The sequence below is a fragment of the Macrobrachium nipponense genome, chromosome 14 (assembly GCF_015104395.2).
Source record: "Macrobrachium nipponense isolate FS-2020 chromosome 14, ASM1510439v2, whole genome shotgun sequence".
Classification (NCBI taxonomy): domain Eukaryota; kingdom Metazoa; phylum Arthropoda; class Malacostraca; order Decapoda; family Palaemonidae; genus Macrobrachium; species Macrobrachium nipponense.
The window spans coordinates 35,278,848-35,295,878 of record NC_087207.1 but is presented as its reverse complement, the minus strand read 5'-3'; the positions used below and the strand labels follow the sequence as shown (position 1 = coordinate 35,295,878).

The following is a 17,031-nucleotide window of genomic DNA, read 5'->3' as shown; positions in this document are numbered from 1 at the left end:
TTGGAGCTGGTTGACGAACCCACCTCCATCCAGACCTTTCCGTCAACTTCCTTCCAAAGAATTGACAGAGTACGCAGAGGACCTCCTTCAGAAAGGAGCTATAGCGAGAGTCAAGAGATTAAAATTTCAAGGTCGCTTGTTCAGCGTGCCAAAGAAGGCTCACAAAAAAGAAGGGTAATCTTAGACTTGTCCCGCTTAAACTTAGCCATCCGCTGCGACAAGTTCAAGATGCTCACGATCTCACAGGTGCGGACCTTACTTTCCCCGTGGGGCCGTCACCACCTCTATCGATCTTACAGACGCCTACTATCATATCCCTATTGCAGACACTTCCGTCCGTATCTGGGTTTCAAGATAGGAGACCAGGCATTCTCCTTCAAGGTAGTTCCTTTCGGACTCAACGTGGCACCCAGGGTGTTCACGAAACTAGCGGAAGCTGTAGTGCAACAACTCAGATCACAAGGGATTATGGTAGTAGCGTATCTCGACGATTGGTTGATCTGGCTTCAACAGTCGAGGAATGCAAACAGAGCTACACTGAAAGTGATTCAGTTCCTGGAATATCTAGGCTTCAAGATAAACAGGACCAAGTCAAGACTCACTCCAGAGTCAGACTTCAGTGGCTGGGCATTCAATGGAATCTATCCTCCCATACTCTGTCGATTCCATCAACCAAAAGAAAAGAAATAGCGAAGTCAGTCAAGCAATTTCTAAGTCACAAACTGGCGTCAAGGAGAGCTCAGGAGAGGATCCTGGGTTCTCTCCAGTTTTGCATCAGTGACGAAACGTCTTAATGAAAGCCAAACTGAAAGACTAACAAGAATCTGGCGCTTCACGAGCAAATGTCAGGGCCAGGGGACAAACTATCCTCAGTCCCTACTGATTCTAAAGAATCGTCTCGCCGTGGGCGAAAGTCAAGAATTTGTCAGTGTCAGTACCCCTTCAGTTCCCTCCACCAGGGCTTACCATCCACACAGACGCGTCCTTAAGCGGGGTTGGGGAGGGTATTCACAGGTCCAAAAGGTTCAAGGAACTTGGTCACTCAGTTCAGTCAGTTCCATATAAACGTACTGGAGGCAATGGCGTGTTCTTGACTCTAAAAAGGTGCGCCCCACCAAAGTACTCCCACATAAAGCTAGTTCTGGACAGCGCAGTGGTAGTACATTGTATAAACAGAGGAGGCTCCAAGTCACGTCATCTAAATCATGTGATGGTAGCCATCTTCTCCCTGGCAGACAAGTTCAGTTGGCATCTCTCCTCCACCTCACATAGCTGGTAGTGAGAAACGTCATAGCAGACGCGTTATCCACGATCAAGATAAAAAACACCAGCCCCTAGAGTTCGGAATGGTCACTGGACAACAGTCGTTCCAATGGATCCTTCAAAGAGTCCCAGGGCTACAGGTGGATCTCTTCGCATCTCAAGCGAATCACAAACTTCCCTGTTATGTAGCCCCCAACCTGGACCCTCTGGCCTATGCCACGGACGCCTGGCTCTAGACTGGAACAACTGGAAGAAGATTTATGTCTTTCCCCCAGTGAATCTTCTTATGAAAGTTTTAAACAACTCAGGACGTTCAAGGGTCAAGTGGCTCTAGTAGCCCCAGACTGGCCGAAGAGCAATTGGTATCCCCTAATTCTGGAGCTGGGCCTTCGTCCTCTTCGGATCCCCAATCCCAAGCTCTCCCAGTCAGTACAAACGAAGACTGTGTTCGCTTCCTCAGGGATTCTCAAAACCCTAACTTTATGGATTTCATGAAGTTTGCGGCAAAAAGAGATGCGAATATGACCCTCAGAATATTCTCTTCTTGGAATCCGATAAAAGGGATTCAACTTTGAGACAGTACGATGCTGCTGTCAAAAAGTTAGCAATCTTCCTGAGAGAATCTGATATTACGAATCATGACAGTTAATTCAGCTATATCCTTTTTCAGATCCTTATTTGAAAAAGGTTTAGCAGCTAGCACGATTACGACAAACAAGTCAGCCTTGGAAAAAGATATTTCAATTTGGGTTCAACATAGACTTGACGGATTCCTACTTCTCGTCTATTCCTAAGGCATGTGCTAGACTTAGGACCTTCTGTAAGGCCTACGTCAGTTTCATGGTTCTTAAACGATGTTCTAAAACTGGCTTCAGAAACCGACAATGACACATGCTCGTTTATAATGCTCTTAAGGAAAAACCCTGTGTTTTTATTAAGCTTAGCTTCAGGAGCAAGAATTTCAGAACTGTCGGCTTTATCCAGAGATCCGGATCATATTCAATTCCTTCCCACAGGGGAAGTACTACTTTCTCCGGAACGTAGCTTTTTAGCAAAGAATGAAGATCCTTTGATGAGGTGGAACCTTGGAAGGTACTACCCCTTCCACAAGATGTATCTCTTTGCCCAGTTACAACCTTACGAGCCTTTCTGTCCAGGACCTCCTCATCCTCATCGGGTCCCCTCTTTAAGAGGGAAAAAGGTGGTACTTTATCCCATTAAAGGCATCAGGCAGCAAATCCTGTACTTTATTAAGCAAGCCAATCCTGACTCTTTCCCGAAAGCACATGATGTTAGGGCAGTAGCCACTTCAATTAATTATTTCCAACACATGAACTTCGATGAGTTGAAAAAGTATACCGGATGGAAATCGCCGACAGTTTTGGTTCAAACGCCATTTACCTTTAAGTCCTTGGAAGCTCTGAAATTTTCAGCAGTAGCAGCGGGAAACATCGTTTCCCCTGATTCTAGTTAATTCGTAGTAGAAGATTCAGTCCTCCTTTCTACCTGCTTCACCCAACAGTTCGTCTATTCCTACCGTGTTCATTACATTCACCTGGTGTCTTAGCTGCTTTTATGATGAGGTAGTGGGTGCCCCTTAGTTTTTGCTAGGGACACTCACAGGTGATTATGGATTTTGATCTCATGGATGTTACCCCTTATTTTTTATGCTAGGGATACATCCTTCCTTTATAATGGTTACGGGTTTTGTATATTAAGTCATATGCATTCCTTATATTATTAATCATGTTGTTTAATTTGTTCATTTGACTACTCTAATTGCTATTATATTTTGATACATGCCTTTACACAGATACCATTTTGTTACATGTAAGCCATTTACCTCTGTACATATGTAAATTACCTTATTGATAAGAAACATGTTTAGAATTAAGGGTAATTTAAGCATATTTTCTATTTTGTATCACTGTGTATTTGTATCTTTTTAGCAATTATATTTCTTTTTTGTTATATTTACTTTATTTTTTGTTATTTGGAAAACCTATTCTTATTTATTTTATTACTTTTGTTTACAATCTTGTGCTATTTCTCTGGTACGATTTCGCGCAGCGACACGAGCTGAGCCCAGAAAAGGGATTTTGACGTAAGGAAAAATCTATTTCTGGGCGATTGGCTCGTGTCGCCAGCGAAATCCCACCCTACCCATCCCTTCGCCCAAGATTGTCTGCTAACTTCAGGATGGCCACCAGAGGCGCAGCAGTCGGCAGCATGGGATGGAGTAGTAGTAGTACGAGCTGCTCACTCTGTGGGTCGGCTCTCCTCATGGAGGGTTTTTGTTGTGGGAGATTTCTATTGGTTTTTGGCTCGTGGTAGTGGTCTCACTCGCCTAGTGTTCATACCGACACCCTCTTGGAGGGTGAGCGAGTCAGTTAATACTGACCTTTTTCTTTATTTATTTTATTCCCTGGATGTGTTAGTACATTTACCCTAGAAATAATAGATTAAAGGATATTTCGCTGGCGACACGAGCCAATCGCCCAGAAATAGATTTTTCCTTACGTCAAAATCCCTTATTTACTTCAAATTGTGACATTGTACTTAAATGGCTTTCTAGTACGTACTACATCCTTTGAACCCTTGTGTTCATTGTCTATTAGAAACTTGACCAAGTAGACTATTATTGGTAGCCTTAGCGTCGGCGAGACGTATTAGCAAGTTGCATGCTATGGATAGAAAGATGGGCTTCTCTCAAGGAGACGTGGTTTGCTCAGTGTCGCTTAGTTTTCTCGCTAATAACGAGAATCCGTCCAATCCTTGGCCTTGTTCTTTCATTCTCGAGCTTTATGGATGTACTAGGCCCGTAGGAAGAGGAAAGGCTCTTATGTCCTGTACGGGCGCTAAGATGTTACCTCCATAGAATGGAGAAAATAAGAGGGCAGTCTTCCCATTTGTGGTGCTCAGTTAAAAATCCCTCTCATCCTCTGTCAAAGAAGTTTATTTGTTTTATTTCCTTTTTTTGAGAGTTAATTAATTATTAAGGTTCATTCTCAAGTTAAAGATGTGGACTTCCCCTCACTGAAAGTTAAGGCGCATGAAGTACAAGTGGTAGCAACTTCCTTAGCATTCCATCACAACTTATCGCTTTCTGTTATTCTTCAAAATACTTTTTGAGGCTTAAAATTAGTTTTCATCTTAGCATTACTTGAAAGAGATTGAGACAATTTTTGAGGATTGTAATTCTCTTGGTCTTCTATCGATAGTTGGCATGGTGTTAGGAGAAACGACACAGGGGGTTGGTCCCTCTCTGTTTTATTTGCCTTATATCAAGGTTGTTGAGTCAATGGAAGTCTGGAGTTACTATGTACCTGGAGTATTCACCAGTTCATGCTTTCATAAGGTGGCCTCACACTAGGCCTTTTTCTCTCCAGCAGCGAGTCGTTGCTGTCGAAAATGGAAAACCAGGAGCTTTTAGCTTAAGATTTTGGCTTCCCGACTGGACGGGAAGCACAGAGCACAAACTGCAAGCGACTATGTAGTGTAAACAAACAAGATGGCTGCTGCTGATAGGACGTACTCTCAGACCTTTGGCTTCTCTTCTCCTGAGCCACTCTCGAACCCACAAACGTTTTTTGTTACTCTTGCATTCATGTAAGATTCCGAGAAAACACATCACTGCAGCACATTTTGCAACAGTCCGACAATTTCTGGGCACCATGGTGATATAAACGAGGTCTTAGTGTGACTATACAACACTTTCGCTCGCGAGCATTGGCTGGATGCTGGCCAAAACTCCGAGCAAGAAATGACTAGTGTAATACCAGCTTTAGTACGGTGGGTAAAAGTTTTTTTATTTGGTGTAGGTAACAGTTTATGGTTACAGTATTATGTTCTTTCTTGTAGGTTATACCTGGTTTTCACCCAGGGCAAGGGCAATATCATACTTTACCTTCATTGAGTCAGCAGTGAACTGCCATGACTACAAAGATATCCCATTCCATGGAGAGGCAGTCATTGGTCATGCACCCAAGCTTTCTACTATGTAACATGAGCACTGACCAGAGGCAGTATTCTCCTGCAGTAGCTCTCTTAAAAGGCAAGGTGCAACAAGCGCTAACAGTGCGGATGTTTCTTTTTCCAAGAATCCTATTATATTTTTGAATTAAGAATACATCCACAGCCTCCCCCCCCCCCCATCCTTGCGATGGGTAATCAGCTGTAGTATAATTGTTCGGTAAGACTGCAATAAAAATGTAATTTTTATAATAAAATGAAATTTTATTGCATACTTAGCAAACAATTTTTAATTAAAGCCCTCCCTCCCCCCCACAGGTGGATGGTTGGGCAGAACGATTTATCTGCATATGGTCTGTTGTACCTGTTCCTCCCCCGAGTAGGGGGAGATCCTGTCACCTACGTTAGTGATGGTGGTGCCACTACGAAGTTTGAATTTTGGTCTGCCACATAGGGAACCTACAGCTATATAATTGTTTGGTATGTATGCAATGAAATTTAATTTTATGGTAATAATTACATATTTTTACACATCTATTACATTTGATTTAATTCAGAACAGTGGATTTACTCTGTTTCCTTTATTATCACGATAAGCTTTGTTTTTCTTTTACAGTTTTGCTTCCTTCTGTAATCTATTCCATTCTTTCATCTTACATATTTCTAAGACCTTTGTCTGATTCTGCAGTTAACATGAGGTTAACTGCCTATAGTAGCTCCCAGGCACCTCCCTTCTTCAGCACTTTAGGTACTTCCTCCTTTATTCTTGCTTTCATTGCTCTTATGAAAGTGGCTGATTATTAGAGGTCCTCAGTATACAATTCTAGTAGAGATGAACTGTAATAAATATGAATATAAAAGGTGCTTTATTAAGGAAGCTATAACCTGCTCTTTTTTTCCAGGTGTTTTGTGGGCTGGTGATATGATCATTGGACAAGCTAATGAGGCTCTAAACAAGCTTCGAGCCCTTGGGAAAAAAGTATTTTATGTTACTAATAACTCTACCAAATCTAGAGAGGAATATGTGGAAAAGTGCAGAGGTTTGGGATTTATTGCAGAGAAGGTAATTTTCAAGTAGTATCTATATCAGCCAATTAGGTATGTAGAAGACTTCTGTAGAGCAGTTGTCATTCTGCACATACAAATTCTGTAAAGTAATCGTCATTCATTACAAAATAATTCTGTAAAGTAATTGCCACTAGTAATAGAAGTAAGAAGTGCTTCATTTTTTTTAAACTGGTAATTTGATACCTAGAAAGAATACTACAGTACTCTTTGGATTTACCAAACTACACTAGAGATGTATCAGATGTCTGAGAATGGGATTTGTTGATGTGGATGCTTATATAAATTTTTAAAAATTTGTGGATGTGGATATCAATCTTTTAAATTTTCAGATGCAGATATTCAATGATCATACTCTCGTGGATGCAGATAGTACAGTATACTTTGTAAACTTTAAAAAATTTAGATATATTTAATTTTTAAAGATGATTTGTTCATACGCGGAACAAACCTTTGCTCTTAACTATAGGATAATCTTCTGGTGCCAGCTGGAAACCAGTTAAAAAGTAAAGTTTGTTCATGACACTTACCTGCCAGATATATATATAGCTGTATTCTCTGACGACCGACAGAATTTCGAAACTCCCGGCAAACGCAGTGGTCGGCTAGGTGGTTAGTACCCATTCCCGCCGCTGGGGGGAGGAGGTCGGGATACCGGGAACCATTCCCATTTTCTATTCAGATTTTCTTCTGTCGCCGGTCAGTAAACATCTGTTTACAGACCTCCGCCTAGGATTTTGAAAACCCCATTTGTCACTTGAGTATTTGGATTGTCTTTTGGTTTCGGACTTGGCTTAGTGATTTGGCATACGCTATTGTGGTTTGGATTTTGATTTTGCTTTTGATTTTTCTTAGAATTGAGATGTCTGGATCTAGTTCTACTAGTTTCAGAGTGTGTGGTGTAGAAGAATGTAAGGTGAGGCTACCAAAAGCCTCGGTAGATCCTCACACGGTGTGTGTGAATTGTAGAGGGCATGTTTGCTTGTTGGATGATAGGTGCAAAGAATGTGAAGTGTTAACTAATGTCGAATGGAAGGCGTATGAATCTTACATTCTTAGACTTGAGCGTGACAGAATTAGGAGGTCTTCCTCCAGGAGTGCTTCTGTTAAAAGTCAAAGTGATAAAGTTGCTCAATCTAACATATCTGTAGAACATGTTATGCATAATCCTATAATTTCACCTTCAGATAAGGAAGTGATTGTTACCGAAGGGAATGCCCTTTCTACCATTTTGGAATCGATTCGGAACCTTGAATCGAAAATGAGAGTGCTACAATCTAATGTGCAAAAGTGTAGTGATAATGTTAGTGCCCCTAGTGATGTGGAGGGGGCGTCAGATCGGTCCTATAATGCCTCCAGGTTGAGACCTCTGTCGGACTCCCAGAACACAGGGAATGGACATGTCGAAGGCCGAAGGAGGGTTACGGGAATCAAACACCGGTCTGGCGTCCTTCGGCAGATCTGAAGACGCATCCCAGGCTGCCAAAGATCGTGCGCAAGCTCGAATCTTGAAGGAATGCTTCTCTTCCTCCGAGACGTCCTCACCTCACCGTGGGTGGGAATCTCGGAAGGCCTCTCCAACTGAGAGTGGTAAGGAAGACGTAAGACGTCGCACTGGCGGCCATCGTCTTTCTCGCCCTCTTAGGAAAGGTCTTACGGAAGAGGACGCAGCCTCTCCAATTGAGAGTGGTAAGGAAGACGTAAGACGTCGCACTGGCGGCCGTCGTCTTTCTCGCCCTCTTAGGAAAGGTCTTACAGAAGAGGACGCTTCATTGGGAGATCGAGAGCGTCCTCCGCCTCGATTTACGCTTCGGTCTTCTCCGGAAGACTTCGAAGACAGTATCCCACACAAGAGATTCAGGACGCTTTCTGAGCGTCCTGATTCGAGTCTGGAGAGAAGGAAGAAGGCGTCCCCTCGCCCATCTTCTTCTCAAAGGTTCATTCCATCATATGGTTCTTCACCATCAAAAAAGACCCTCGTAGCGATTCGTCAACAGTTGGATGCGTTTTTCGCCAAGAAAGAAGAAAGATCGCGTAGTCGTAAAAAAGATCTATGGCTACCCGTCAAGAAATTTAGACGTTCTCCTGCGGCTTCTCTTTGTTCTTCGTCATCTTCTGATTCGTCGCCTTCTAGACCTCATCGACTCAATCAGGAACGCGCAAGCAGTCCTGCTGATAGAGTCTCTAGAAGTATTGGCGAAAAAGAAAAAGACAATAAGTGCCGCACAGGCGGCCGTCGTCTTTTCCAAGAGTCGAAGAACGTTCAGAAGGATCGCTCAGAAATAGAATTGGAAGGAATTGATCTTGGCTTACAGGAAGAGAATATTCAACAGAAGAAACGCCTTGCTAATCAGGACGCTCGTAAGGACGCTTCTCGGGACGCTCGGTGTCGTAAACGTCGGCTGGAGAGACTTCAAACTCACGATATTAGTTCAGAAGAGGGATATGAAGACGCATATGAGGACGCTAGGCGTATTACAACTCAAGACCGTTTTAAAGGAGCGTTTAAACGACGTCCATCACGTCAGGACGCAAATGAGGACGCTTTTCAGGACGCGAGGCGTAGTGCTAGTAAGGACGCTCGTCGTCCTTCATATCAGGACGCTTTCCAGGACGCAAATGAGGACGCTTTCCAGGACGCAAATGAGGACGCTTTTGAGGGCGCTGGGAAGAAAAGAACAGGTCGCTAGTCAGAAGGATAAGCGCCATATGCTTCAAGGTAGTAGAAACTACAATATGGGTGCTCGTCAAGAGAAATCGTATGACGTTAGTTTGGAAAATTCGGAGAGAAAGTCAAGGTTAGGAGAACATAGCCGGCTCTCCTCTTCAAAATTGATTTCAAGCGCTAGACCTACGTTTCGAAAGGGAGGTGAAACTTCGGTTTCTTCTCGTCCAATTCAGGATAAGCCTACGTCTCCATTAGAAGAGAAATCGTCAAGCGAGCCTGTCTCTGAAGAGGAGGAGGATCCTACAACCTCATCCTCTGTGGATTATAAGACCTTAACTCGTCTTTTAAAGATTGTTTCCCAGAAGTTTCGAGCTCCAGTTCCTCTCTCTCCACCTTCGCAACTAACCTCTTCGAAGGCAAGGAAGACTCCAAATTTTGTTAAAATGGTAACCTCACTCTCAACTAAAAGGGCTTTTAAAAGAATCCACGATTGGATGGAATCCAAAAAGACAAAGGGCAAGACTTCTTTTGCACTTCCCCCCACAAGGCTTAGTGGAAGATCAGGGAAGTGGTATGAGACAGAAGAGGAAGCAGGTTTAAGAATCCCTGCTTCCGCACAAGGGGATTTCGCCAACTTAGTGGAGGCTCCTAGAAGATCTTACCTGGCATCAGCAAAAGTTTCTTGGACAATGTCAGAGATAGATCACCATCTCAAAGGCCTTTACAAAACTCTAGAAGTTTTTAACTTTCTAGATTGGTGTTTGGGTGTCTTGGATGTGCAGTCTAGAAGCCCAGATTCTATTTCATTAGAGGACTTAGCGAGTATTTTGTCATGTATGGACAGAGAAGTAAGAGATGGCTCCGACGAACTGGCATCACATTTTGCGTCGGGAGTCCTGAAGAAACACGCACTTTTCTGTAGCTTCACAGCTAAGTCAGTGTCGCCTGCGCAAAAAGCAGAATTGTTGTTCGCTCCCTTTTCTGCTCATCTTTTTCCACAATCGATGGTAAAGGATTTGTCAGTAAATCTCCAAGAACGAGCGACGCAGGACTTATTGTCTCGGTCTTCGAAACGTCCTACTGATCAGATGTCTTCAAGAACCACGCAAGCTTCTAGGAAGAATTATAAGCCCTTTCGTGGAAGAGCCTCTTCGAGAGCTGCTGCTCAAGGGAGGAGTTTCCCTAGGGGCAGAGCCCCCTCAAAAACCAGGGGAAAGAAATGACTTTTCGGCCCTCCAGACACCAGTCGGGGCGAGACTCGCTCTTTTCGCCGAAGCATGGAGGATAAGAGGGGCGAACTCTTGGTCACTCGAAGTGATCGAGAAAGGTTACAAAATCCCGTTTCTATCGAAACCGCCATTAAGCATAGAGCCAATAGACCTTTTGCCCTCTTATCAGGATTCGAAGCAACAGATCTTATTAGACCTTTTGGATCAAATGTTGGAAAAGAGAGCAATAGAAAGAGTTGTATCACGGAACTCTCCAGGCTTCTACAACGGGCTTTTCCTTGTTCCGAAGCACTTGGGAGGATGGAGACCTGTCCTAGACGTAAGCAGGCTGAGTCTTTTTGTAAGGAAAATAAAATTCAAGATGGAAACTGCACAGTCTGTTTTAGCTTCCCTGAGACCAGGAGATTGGATGGTGTCCTTGGATCTCCAAGACGCCTATTTCCATGTTCCGATACACCCTCGGTCCAGGAAGTTCCTCAGATTCGTTCTGAAAGGACAGGTCTTCCAATTCAGAGCTCTCTGTTTCGGGCTGAGTACAGCCCCTATGATATTCACGCTTCTGATGCGAAATGTAGCAAGATGGCTCCATCTCTCGAAGATAAGAGTCTCACTCTATTTAGACGATTGGCTGATCCGGTCCACGTCAAAGGAACAGTGCCTGGAGGACCTACATACGACATTACAGCTGACGAAGGACCTAGGCCTTCTGGTCAACTTCGAGAAGTCCCATCTGATTCCCACACAGTCCATCGTGTATCTGGGGATTCAGATGGATTCAGTGGCTTTTCAAGCATTTCCATCCATAGAACGTCAGCTAAAATGCTTAGAGAAAGTATCGGTCTTCTTAGAGAAGGAAATATGCTCGGCGAGGGAATGGATGAGTCTGCTGGGGACCATTTCCTCGCTGGAGAAATTTGATTCTCTGGGAAGGCTGCACCTCAGACAGCTTCAGTTTTTCCTAGCAGACAACTGGAAGAACAAGAAAGACCTAGACGAGATTTTGAGAATCCCTCAATCGATCAAAGAGCATTTGAAGTGGTGGTCCGATCCCATCAAGCTATCGGAAGGGATGTCCCTCAAAGTTCTGAGCCCAGACCTAGTGTTGTTCTCAGACGCGTCCATGACGGGCTGGGGAGCAACACTGGGGGAGGAAGAAGTGTCAGGCCTCTGGAGAGGGGAACAGAGGTCCTGGCACATAAACCTCAAGGAGCTAGAGGCGCTTCGAGTCAAGAATTGTGGGACGAATTGTACAAGTCAACTCGGACAACACCACGGCGCTCGCGTACGTATATAAAAAAACAGGGAGGAACTCTATCTCGTTCCCTGTTCAGGATAACGAGGGAAATCTTACTTTGGGCGAAGCTAAGAAATGTAACGATTCTAACGAGATTCGTTTCAGGACAGCAGAGCGTTCGTGCGGATCTCCTCAGCCGTCAACATCAAATGCTTCCAAACGAATGGACTCTCCATCCAGAGATTTGCAAGGAGTTATGGAAACTTTGGGGACGCCCACTGGTAGACCTCTTCGCGACAGCGAAAACGAAGAGGCTTCCTATTTACTGCTCTCCGGTTCTAGACCCAGGAGCAATAGCAATAGACGCCATGCTTTGGAATTGGAAGGGGATGGATCTCTACGCCTTTCCTCCATTCAAACTCCTGGGAGAGGTAATAAGGAAGTTTGCAGCGTCGGAAGGAGCAAGAATGACGTTGATCGCCCCCTTTTGGCCTGCAAGCGACTGGTTCACAGAGGCCATGTCATTTCTGGTAGATTCCCAAGGACACTTCCAGAAAAATCGATCTACTCAGACAGCCCCACTTCGAGAGGTATCACGGAAACCTTCCTCCGCTCTGAGTCTGACTGCATTCAGACTATCCCAAAAAGTTGGCCAGAGCGAGAGGTTTTCAAGATCGGTGGCAAGAGCTATTGCCAACGCTAGAAGAACATCTTCTCAAGCTGTCTACCAATCGAAGTGGGCTGTCTTCAGAAGTTGGTGTAGAAGGGAAAATATTTCCTCCTCCACGACCTCTGTGAGCCAGATTGCTGATTTCCTCCTACATCTTAGAAATATAGACAAACTTTCAGTGTCAACGATTAAAGGCTACAAAAGTATGCTGTCAACGGTCTTTCGACACAGAGGCTTGGATCTATCAAATGATAAAGATCTTCACGATCTATTGAGGTCCTTTGAAACCTCAAAAGCTCCACGAGACAAGATTCCCTCATGGAACTTAGATGTTGTCTTAAAGTTTTTAATGTCAGCCCCATTTGAGCCTATGCATGCTGCCTCTTTGAAAGATGTAACTAGGAAAGCTATTTTCCTAACCGCTTTGGCAACAGCTAAGAGGGTTAGCAAAATCCAAGCTATGAGTAAACATGTGGGTTTCAGAGAACACAATGCGGTGTGTTCGCTGAGCCCCTCGTTCTTAGCTAAGAACGAAAACCCATCCAAACCCTGGCCTAAAAGCTTTGATATCAAGGGGTTATCAGAGTTCGTCGGACGAGAGCCGGAGAGAGTTTTGTGCCCTGTCAGAGCTCTCAAATTTTATCTGGAAAAGACCAAACAATGTAGAGGCCCGTCAGACAACCTGTGGTGTTCGGTCAAGAGGCCGGAATTACCAATGTTTAAGAACGCACTGGCGTTCTTCTTGAGAAACACCATCAGGGAAGCTCAATCGTCCTGCACGGATGGTGATCTTAAACTGCTAAAAGTTAATGCTGACGAGGTTAGAGCGGTAGCTACTTCGGTGGCTTTTCAGAAAAATATGGCACTCAGTGATATCCTGGGTGCCACATTTTGGCGAAGCAACTCTGTGTTCGCTTCACACTACCTCAGAGATGTGAAGGCGACATATGAGAATTGCTACTCGCTTGGACCATACATTTCCTCGGATACAGTATTGGGGACGAGAAGCAATACGAACCCCATCCTTTAGAAAATGGATGTGTGTGATTTTTAATTATGGGTTTGTTTTTTATGGTCGTAGGGTTGGCCGCTTGAGGCGGTCTTCCCTTTAATTAGCCTGAAAGTTATGGGACTAACTTTAGTGGGGCTAGGTTAGGTGGTATTTATTATGCTTCATTGTCTTCAGTATGGTCAATATGGTCTAGTCACATTGTGGTCACGCTCCCGTTGACAGATCACCTTGCTGGAAATTCTAGTTAAGCAGAAGCAGGCTTGGGTGACAGTAATCACGAAGTCAGCTATGCTAACAGGTAAGGAACCAAGATGTCAATCATCTGCATGTGAAATGTTTCCAAAATCCTTCTATTCTGTCCCTACCCACCTCCATTGGTGGGATTCAGCTATATATATATCTGGCAGGTAAGTGTCATGAACAAAATGATATTGTCATGATACAATAAAGTTTGTTCATACTTACCTGACAGATATATATAATCAAGTACCCACCCACCTCCCCTCAGGGGACAGTGGTAAAGAAAATCTGAATAGAAAATGGGAATGGTTCCCGGTATCCGCCTCCCAGCGGCGGGAATGGGTACTAACCACCTAGCCGACCACTGCATTTGCCGGGAGTTTCGAAATTCTGTCGGTCGTCAGAGAATACAGCTATATATATATCTGTCAGGTAAGTATGAACAAACTTTATTGTATCATGACAATATCATATTTTAAAGCAAGGAAGCTGTGTCATCAGACAACTCATGCGTATATGAGGTGGAAGCTGGTTACCAGGCTTGGAACCTCGTGATCCTCTCCCTGACGTTCTCACATGGATCTTTCTTCATTATCACGACTGTGTAGTACATGATTTGTCGCATGATGGAGGTCCTACTTTTGTCATGAGCATTCCAGAGTAAGGGGTCAAGACTCCTCTAGGCAAGAGTGGTCCACGAGTTCACTCATGGATTGTTCTACATCACACGACCGTTTGTGTGTCATTGCACTTCCATGTACATGGTTCATTGCTCGTCCATGTACGTGGTTCATTGTACATCCATGTACATGATTCATCGCACGTCCATGTATGTGATTCATCACACATCCATGTGTGTAATTCATCCCACATCCATGTACGTGATTCATAACACGTCCCTATAGTATGTGATTCATTGCATGTCCATGTATGTGGTTCGTTGCACGGCTGTTATGGAGGAGTTATGGGGTTCCATTTGACAACGTCTGTGTGTGTGTGAGAGAGAGAGAGAGAGAGAGAGAGTAATTGGTGGTTGGATGGTTAACGACTGTATTGGCTGTTGGTGAGTTCTGGGTTGTCTGCTGTTAGAGATCAGAGTTCTGTGTTTTGAGTGAGTGTTTTTAGTCAGTCTTTGGTGAGAGCTGGTGACAGTTAGTAGTGTTGGGAGCAGTATATTGAAGGCACTGGAAGTCAGTTGAGTTTTGTGTGTTTGTCATGGTAAGCGCTTCATAGCGACGAATGATAGGTTAAAGGAAATGAAAACGCATCTTCTTCGAGAAGTTCTGCATCACCGTATAAATACGACTGACGAAGTAGAAGAGATCAGTGAGAGTCACAGATCAGATCATCAGAGAGAGATAAGAGAAGAAGAAGCAGACAAAGGATCAGAGAGGAAAAGGCGCTCGAGAGTTGGTAGAATTCTGGTCAAGTCATCCAGTTAGAGAGAACGACCGTGGTATTTTCGACATTGAGCAAGCTTTGAGAGCAGAATCGTTCTACAAGAGGTTTTGAGGAGTTCCTGCCCTTCGAGTATCAAGAATAGACATTATTTTCTGCATTACGGAGTCAAGTAGACGTCAGAAGTTACAGTTCTCCTTTTGTGAAGCCATTGCTTTGAGCATTGATTTCCACCAGCTGAAACTTGCCAGCAAGTATTAACATTACCTCACTGTTCCCCCAGTTTATATTGTAAGATTTCACTTGTGGTATGTAAATAGGAGAAACCATTCTGTATTTATCTTTGTTAGTAAGTTTGTAAATAAACCTTTGTTCTGTTAGTGTTTCTTTCTATATTCGTATTCCCAGTTTCAACTGTTGGTGTTGAATTCTTTTTGTTTATCATATTATCGAACTTGGAGCGGACTTCTCAGGGTTTGTAACAGTGTTATTGATTTGTTTTATTGATTTGTTGTTAGTTTGGTGTTGTTTGCTTTGGAGTGGTTGTGTCTGTATTGTTGGATTTGTGCTTTTGAGTTCCTGAGGGTTGTACGTGATTGTTGTGGTGTTGAGGGTTGTTGTTGTTGTTGGGGGCTGTTGTGGTTTCTTGGTGATGTTGTGAGTTGTTGAGGGTGGTTGTTGTTGCTGGCGGGCTGTTGTGATTCCTTGAGGTTGTTAGTGGGTGTGTGTTGCCTTTTTGTGTTGTTGGTGATTGTTTATGCCGTGGTCTTGGGTTGTGGTTGTGTTCCTTGGTTGTTTGCTGTGTTGTTGAGTTGTGGTTGTGTTTCCTTGGTTGTTGTTGGGTTGCAGTCCTTGGGTGTTGTGTTGTTGGGTTGTGGTTCTTGGTTTTGGGTTTGTTGTTGTTAATGTCTCAGTGACCTCGACCAGCAGACAGCACAGCATAGCCCTGGAGTGTACATGTGTTTTGTGTTAGTTTTTGTTGTTGTTGTATAGGTGTAGGTCAATTGTCCTGCGTGTATGCTGTAGTGTAAAGAGGAAAGTGTGACTGGGGTGAGTTGGGCAGCTGGAGTGATTAGGTTTATGTGTGGGGGGGGGGGGGGGGGGGGGGATTTGCCACTTGTTTTTCAAGCTTGTGATCCCGCCACACTGTGTTCCAGTTTTTTCCTTGTCAAAGGTGAATTCAGAATCTTATTCCATCATTCGAGACCATAGCTCTTCTGGTGGAAGAGATGACAACCTACCCAATGGTAGTTCAGAACGTCTGTGCAATGCCTTTTGTCCATAGCAAAAGACTGACGGATATCCTCCAGAGCAAGTCAATCAATATAGATTCATTCATTCCAGCCATCTGGCCTTCATTTTGTGAATTGGAAGTCTTTGTGCCCAAGACTTCGAACCTTCCCAGATAGGAAGAATACTCATTTCATTGTTCATTTACATTTGAATTTTTCCTACAAAAAATTTGCCCTGTCTCTTTCTTGGGATTCAAACCTACTCTCTGGTTAGTATGTATACTTGAGTCTGGACCAAGAAGGCTTCAAGGCGAAGGAAGGATAAGGAACTGCTGGCCTTTCTGACTTAGCCTAGCCTAACTGGTTGAGTTCTTAGCCTAGCAAGTGTTTGAATTCTTAAGCCTGACATAGCCTAGCTAGTCGAACCTACCTCAACCATCTTAGCCTAACCTAGATGATGAGTTCTTAGCCTGACCTAGCCTAGCCTTAACCATCTTAGCCTAGATTAAGTAGTTGAGTTCTTAGCCTAGCAAGTAGTTAAGTTCTTAGCCTGGTCTAGCCTAGCTAGTTGAATATGCCTTAACTGTCTTAACCTAGTCTAAGTGTTGAGTTCTTTGCCTAGAAAGGTTGAGTTCTTAGCCTGGCCTACCCTAGCTTGTCGAACCTGAACCATCTTAGCCTAGCCAAAGTGGTAGAGTTCTTAAGGCCCCCATACACTGAACGATTGTCTGAATGACTGTCTGTATCATTCGCAAAAACACTGTGTATGGGCTTGTCTGAATGCAAAAGTGGGTGGAGCTTCATGCCTGAATGATCTCAGCTGCAATCTGTCATGACCAGGTTGCTGGCTTGTGACTTGAGTCTGTCATACACAGATCGTTCAATGTATGGGTTTGTCTGCCGATATGACGCTATCGCACGCGTCTCCTCTAGAGATGATGCCATGTCTTCTCGAGATAAAATCTTTGTTCAGACTGAAATCAGTGCAGAGATCGTTCATATTGTATGAATAGTGTGTGTGTGTGGGGCGATAACGACAATCGTTCAG

General features: G+C 43.9%; 1 protein-coding gene across 2 annotated transcripts in view; it reads left to right on the top strand.

The window, feature by feature from the left end:
• Positions 1 to 17,031, top strand: part of LOC135226460 (glycerol-3-phosphate phosphatase-like) — a 182,075-nt gene that overhangs the window by 100,506 nt on the left and 64,538 nt on the right. Inside the window, exon 1 of one of the 2 annotated variants that reach the window (XM_064266053.1) lies at positions 6,061 to 6,298. The exons of the other annotated variant lie outside the window; for it this stretch is intronic. Within the exon in view, the coding sequence (XP_064122123.1) occupies positions 6,068 to 6,298 (231 nt within the window). The 5' untranslated portion in view covers positions 6,061 to 6,067. Of the gene's footprint in view, positions 1 to 6,060; positions 6,299 to 17,031 lie in introns of those variants that run through there. 2 annotated transcript variants of the gene reach the window in all.